We start from the raw sequence: 6,439 nt of genomic DNA, 5'->3' as shown, positions 1-6,439 counted from the left end.
CCACGTTCCATTAATTTCATAACTGATAGTAAATTTGAACGTAATTTAGGAACATATATGACATCATAAACCGTAACATAAATAATTTTACCCTTTTCATTTTGTATTTTAACTCGAAGTGATCCAATCCCACTAGATTCTAATACGTTATCTTTACCAGCTAAATAAACTTTACCTTTAATAGATTTAAAATCTAAAAAATATTTTCTTTCAAAAGTCATATGTGATGTGCATCCGCTATCAATTATCCATTTATTCTGATTTCTTAAACAATTACCACTATCAAAAACTTGAAAAGTAGCATAATCTAACCTGTCTTCAGATGCAAGGTTTACATTTCTCCTTTGGTTACCCTTGCCACTGTCTTTTTTATCCTTAAAATATCGTTCAGATGTCTCCTTCTCCGTTCGGTTCTTGCGATGATAACAGTCTTTTGCCAGATGATTCGTCTTCCCGCATATGAAGCACTTCCTCTTGTAATTCTTCTTGAATGGATTCTTGGTTGCGTACGCCGTCTCCAGACCACTGTTGTTACCTTTCTTCAGCGTTTCTCTCTCCTTTTCTCTAAGAATCTCAAGGATTTCATCCAGCTTCTTGTCACGCTGTGTTTTTAATATCTCACGGATTTGATCGTATTTTTTATGAAGTCCTCTAACGACGTTGTACACCAGTTGTCTTTCTGATACATTTAATCCTGCGGATACACATTTTACACCCAGACCCCGAGCACGGCTGATGTATTCGTTAACCGTTTCATTGTCGAGCATCTTGATGTTCTTTAACTCCTCTCCTGCGTCGATTGCTCTATCCTCTGCAGGCCCCGCATATGTATCATGGATTGCTTTCCATAATCTCTTCGCATTCTTCTCACTCGCAAATTGTAAAATTTGGCTATCACTTAGCGACAATCTGATGCAAGCTATGACGTCCGCATTCTTCTCGTCCCATTCTTCTTTTTCTTTTTTCTTATCATCTCCCGTAGGCCGGTCTAACGTGAGTACATTCACCAATCGCTTTAATTGTAATACTGATTCCATTTTTACGCGCCAATTAAAATAATTATCTCCAGTCAGCAACGGAATGGTGGGCAATGCTGTTTTCTCTGCCATTTTTGTATTACGTCTAATACGTTTTTTAATCCTGCTTTTTCCTCCGGATGTCGGTTTCACTTTATTATTTTTCTTCGTAAACCACGCTCTGCTACCAAGATGTTAGAATTACAAAGAATAAACCGTCTATCCTTTAATATCTCATTTATTTATTAACAACGATGGAAAATAGATCTGACATGCAGGACAACTTTTTTATATCCAAGAAGAACAAAATAATCCAAGAAGAACTAAAATAAATGCTTCACGCGATATCTCGATATTAGATATTACATTTAATAAATCGCTTTGTAATATATATGTTGAATTTGAATCTTAGCGCCGAATGCGCTCCCGTTGCGTAATAACTCGGTTGACCCTTTCCTGAGTTCTGGCGCTTGCATCGCTCACGTTGGGTGACGCAATGATATACATTCATTCCAAAGGAGGAAGGCGTCCGTGTCAGAAGGATAATAAACGATCTTAAAAATACAAACTGTGTTGTTATCTGTGTTGTTACCTGTCTTTCGCAAAATAAAGTCAAAAGGTTATGGGCCCAGCACGCTTCCACTGCGCCTGAAGCTTGAGTGAAGAAAGACGAGCAAGGAGCCCTAAGAGATAATAGGAAAACGAATTGCGCTGCGGGACGCAACAGGAGGACAATAGGCGAGATCTGAAAACTCTCACAACAGGTTTCTTTTGCATTCTTTTTTAAGGGAAATTGAAGGCATCGTGCCTATGTAAAATCGAACATTGAGATGTGCATGTATATTTTATTGGGAATAATACAAATAGAATGATGAAATAGCATGATGCAAGAAATTGGGGAAGGCGGATCGCGTTCAAAATGGAGGGCGGACCGCGTGGCAACCGCGTGGCGACGCGACGCGTGGCGACGCAACGTGCGGCGACCGCGTGGCGATCCTTGTAAAGGGAGACGCCACTGTAGTGCATTTGAACGGAAATAGCAACAGTGCCGAGAAAAATTACCCGTGAAATTAGAATTAGGCTTGCATATAATGTTAAAAGAAACTGAGAAAGTAATTGCATGTAACGTTTAAAAGAATTAAAAGAATATGAGCATGCATGTAGAAAGAAAGGGAGAATATTTGCAAGCACCGTGGAAAGAAACTGAGTGAAACAATATCCTAAATTAAGTGACAATTTTTCAGAAATTTGATTTATTGATTTTTCGATCGATCGAACTGATTGGCCAAAATGTCGGTTTTAAAAGAAATAGTAGACAAATGCAAACAGGCATTCTTCATTGACGAGGAAGACATTCAGGCAACGATAGAACTTGACGAGCACTGTTTCACAGTGCAGTTTGCGGCCGGAGAGCGTGTGGTACTGAGTACGTATTGTGCACAATAAAAGAAAATTTCTTTTTATTTACCAACATTTTCTTTATGAAAATAAAAGATATGCATACTTTTAACCGTCGCTGATTAGACCAACCAATTTGCCGTTTTATAAATAAAATACGAGAATCCTGGGTTGCTTGGCCCGTACATGGTTGTGTTCATCGTGGAAAGGCTAAAGTAACTAGAATTGTCTCTGAAATAAACGGCAGTAACGTTTATGGACGAACAATTCGTTTCCGATTTGTTGGAGTCTGTGTTCGACGAAAGCAATCGAGAAGCAAATAACTTCGAGTTCGCTGCTACAATGACAGTCTATACAGCAACATTTTACTTCACTCCGTTATTTTTAGGTAAAGAAAAGTTGAAAGGTAAATGGAAAGATTTGAAAAAGGAAATAGCGAATCTCGAACGAAGCCAGGGTTCAGGCGACGGTTCAGGCGATAACAGTACGGATGACATGGTTGAGTCTAAGGAAAAGGAGCAGATAGAGACAAAAGAGATCCGAGAGAATAATAGTAATGACGGTATAACGAACGACGACTCGGATCAGACCGTGGCAAAGACAGTCGAAAACACGGTGCAAGCTTCTCTCTCCGAAGTTACTAAACCTGTGCGGAAATTGGAAACAGGTAAAGAACGACTGTATAAGATCTGTAACGACTGTAAAGGATCTGCTAACGACTGTATAAGATCCGTAACGACTGTAAAAGATCTGTTAACGACTGTACAAGATCTGTAACGACTGTAAAAGATGTGTTAACGACTGTATAAAATCCGTAACGACTGTAAAGGATCTGCTAACGACTGTATAAGATCCGTAACGACTGTAAAAGATCTGTTAACGACTGTACAAGATCTGTAACGACTGTAAAAGATGTGTTAACGACTGTATAAAATCCGTAACGACTGTAAAGGATCTGCTAACGACTGTATAAGATCCGTAACGACTGTAAAAGATCTGTTAACGACTGTACAAGATCTGTAACGACTGTAAAAGATGTGTTAACGACTGTTTAAAATCTCTAACGACTGTAAAAGAATTGTAACGACTGTAAAAGAATTGCAACATAAGAGGTACATAACGACTGTTTAGAAAATAACGCTAATAACATATTCATTATTACAGAAAATTTAGGTCCGCACAACAAAATGGAGAAATCAAACGAGGAAAGGCACGCAGCTCTAAATTATGATGATTTAACGGAAAAATATAAATCACTCCAAAAGTTAATAGAGAAGACGATGGCTATGCATAAAAAGGTGCGAGAAGACCTAGAAGGGCAGAGTCGACAAAAGCAGAGAGAAGTGGAGATTCAAGGAGCAACTAAGAAACCGAGGATCACTTCAGTTGAAATTTTGCCTTCTGGTTCACGCTTCTTGAAGGACAGTACGAACAGTCCTAGTCGTGGAAATAACTCCAACGAAAACCTCGCAAACCGAATCAAAGAAACAATTAAAATTGAGTTGCTGAGCAAGGACAGTGGGACAAAACGGGATTACAAGTTAAGCCCAAAAGTAAAATTCGAACATTTTTATGAATTCCTTTCCTCTGAACTACGTACCAACGACCTACTCCATGTGATTGATGCGACTGTCAAACCGCCACAAAATTTGAACGAACAACAAAGAGAAAAACAAAGGTACAAGGTCAGAGATATTCTGATCAATAGACTAGACCAGACCTACCACTCAAAAATTCTACAAATCCAAGATCCCGCCGAAATAATAGAAAAACTGAGAGAATTCAAAAGATGCGAGGTAAACGTCACCAGCCATACCATTAGACAAGATAATCACGAGCAAGAAAACCAGAACTCCCGGAATAATAGATACGCAAAACGTGGAGGTTACCGAGGAGGATACCGAAACCAGCGAGGAACATCCAAACCAGCGACAACCTCAACTCCTCAAGCTAATTTAACAAACGACCAACAATGCTCAGTAAATAATAACCAAGGTGAGAACATACAGAATAATCATTTCGATGTTAGCTTGGTAAGTCAATTAGACAAAAATAAAATTGATACGGATAAACGACAGTTGGACATGTGTAGGACAAATCGTGTAAATTTGACCGAGAGCAACAGTGGTAAAACAGTTTTAGAAACTTGCGACATTCTTAACAGCAACGACAGACAGTTTGCGTCATTTATAGCAGACTCAGGGGCTACAGAACACCTTGCCAATACTGAAGAAATCTTCCAATCACTTAATAAAGCAGGTGTAAATATTATCAAATGCGCAAATAAAAACAGTAATGCAGACTTGATCGCTGAAGGTAAAGGAACGATACACTTATTCACTAACTCCGACAAAAGAACTCCATTTGTACTAAATAATGTAATTTGCTCAAAGTCACTTTCCTCAAATTTGCTTTCTTTAAGACACTTTGTTGAAGCAGGCTGGAAAATTTTATTAGATAATAAAAGCATTAATATTTTTGATCCAAATTCTAATGAAACTCTTATCTCTGGGAAATATGACAGTCCGTTTTGGTTAATTGAATTCGAAATTAATAAGCGATCAGAGCCAAAGGTTGGATATACATATGACACGTATGTAACGAAGGACAAAGAATTGTTTACGATTGAGGGGAGTAACGAACTTCAAGTTATTTCTGCGCAAGATAAAGAATGTAAAACGACTGAGGCTGCTGAGCAAGTGACGCAGACTGACGACGGTTCGACGACAGTAAACACTTTAAAACAGACAGATCACGTATCAGCAACAATCGATGGAATGGAAAGCTCTTTGTTTTCAAATTTCGACACCACCATTACAGACAGAAAAATTACGAACGTAGACGAGCTACCAACTATCGAAATACTTGACTCAGACTCCCCATTCACTAAGACGTACAGTGACTTCATTAAAACGAACAAAGCTATGCTTTGGCATGCGCGAATGGGCCACTCATCATTAAGCTATCTGATAAAATTACAAAAAATATGGAAAACTAATAGAGATTTGCAGAATGCCGTGTTCGATAAAAGCATTTTAGACTGTGAAATCTGCGCACTTTCAAAATTGCAAAGGTTGCCATTCCAAACGGAAAGAAGACGCGCAACTAGACCCTTACAAATTATACATTCAGATGTGATGGGTAAAATATCTCCACTCACACATCCCGCAAGATATCAATATATTTCAGTTTTTGTTGATGACTACTCGCGTCTGGCTCTAGCGTATCCCATGAAAAGTAAAGATCAAACTGGTCATTGTCTGGAAAGATTTTTGAAAAGCACTCGAAACCTTTTGGGTAGAAACGAGAAAGTCTGTTATCTTCGAAGCGATCAAGGCACAGAATACATGGGAGGTCATACAAACGAAGTCTTAAAAAGGGAAGGCATTGAATACCAAACTGCTTGTCCGGATACGCCCCAACACAATGGTGTTTCAGAACGGTTTAATCAAACAATACAAAAGAAAGTACGAGCTTACATGCTTGATTCTAAATTACCGCTGAACATGTGGGACCTGGCTCTTGGAGCAAGTATATATGTATACAATCGTACACCCCATAGCTCAATCAATTATGAAACTCCACTAACAAAATTTGCACCAGATTTTCATTACGACATTAGTCAACTAAAAAGATTTGGATGCATGGCTTATTGGTTAATTGTCAGAAAGCTGGAGACGAAATTTTCACCCCGAGCAATCCGTGGTGTTCTGGTCGGATACATGCCGAGCGGATATTTATTCCTAAATCCAGAGACAGGGAAATTCTTTGAATCAAGAAATGTACGTTTTAATGAGAAACTCGTGTATGGTGATAAATACAAGAAAGACTCTGTACAAGGCTGGCCAATACCAAATGAGAGAACAGACTTGAAAAATTGGACCTTAGAGTTCGGAAAGAAAGAGACGAAAGGAGACGAGAAGAATGATGAAAGAGACAACGAAGACAACTCAAAACCGGAGGGAGAACAAAAAAGGAAAAGAGGCCGACCACGTAAACGATCAATAGAAACGGAGGGAGAAGAA

At 38.8% G+C, this 6,439-nt stretch overlaps 1 protein-coding gene across 2 annotated transcripts; it reads left to right on the top strand.

The window, feature by feature from the left end:
- The first annotated feature begins 1,414 nt into the window (after positions 1-1,414).
- Positions 1,415-3,592, top strand: LOC120359639. 2 transcript variants are annotated; one of them, XM_039457836.1, is made up of 3 exons: positions 1,415-1,780; positions 2,261-2,442; positions 2,803-3,592. In XM_039457836.1, exons 2-3 carry the CDS (start codon positions 2,307-2,309, stop codon positions 3,189-3,191), a joined length of 525 nt encoding a protein of 174 aa, XP_039313770.1. In that variant the 5' UTR covers positions 1,415-1,780; positions 2,261-2,306; the 3' UTR covers positions 3,192-3,592. The 2 variants fall into 2 exon arrangements, with proteins under 2 accessions (XP_039313770.1, XP_039313769.1); XM_039457835.1 differs by having other exon boundaries at positions 1,415-2,442.
- Positions 3,593-6,439: the final 2,847 nt, after the last annotated feature.

Source organism: Solenopsis invicta, chromosome 15 (assembly GCF_016802725.1).
Source record: "Solenopsis invicta isolate M01_SB chromosome 15, UNIL_Sinv_3.0, whole genome shotgun sequence".
NCBI classification, from domain to species: Eukaryota; Metazoa; Arthropoda; class Insecta; order Hymenoptera; family Formicidae; genus Solenopsis; species Solenopsis invicta.
The sequence above is the reverse complement of the archived record's forward strand: the minus strand, read 5'-3'. Positions and strand labels throughout refer to the sequence as shown.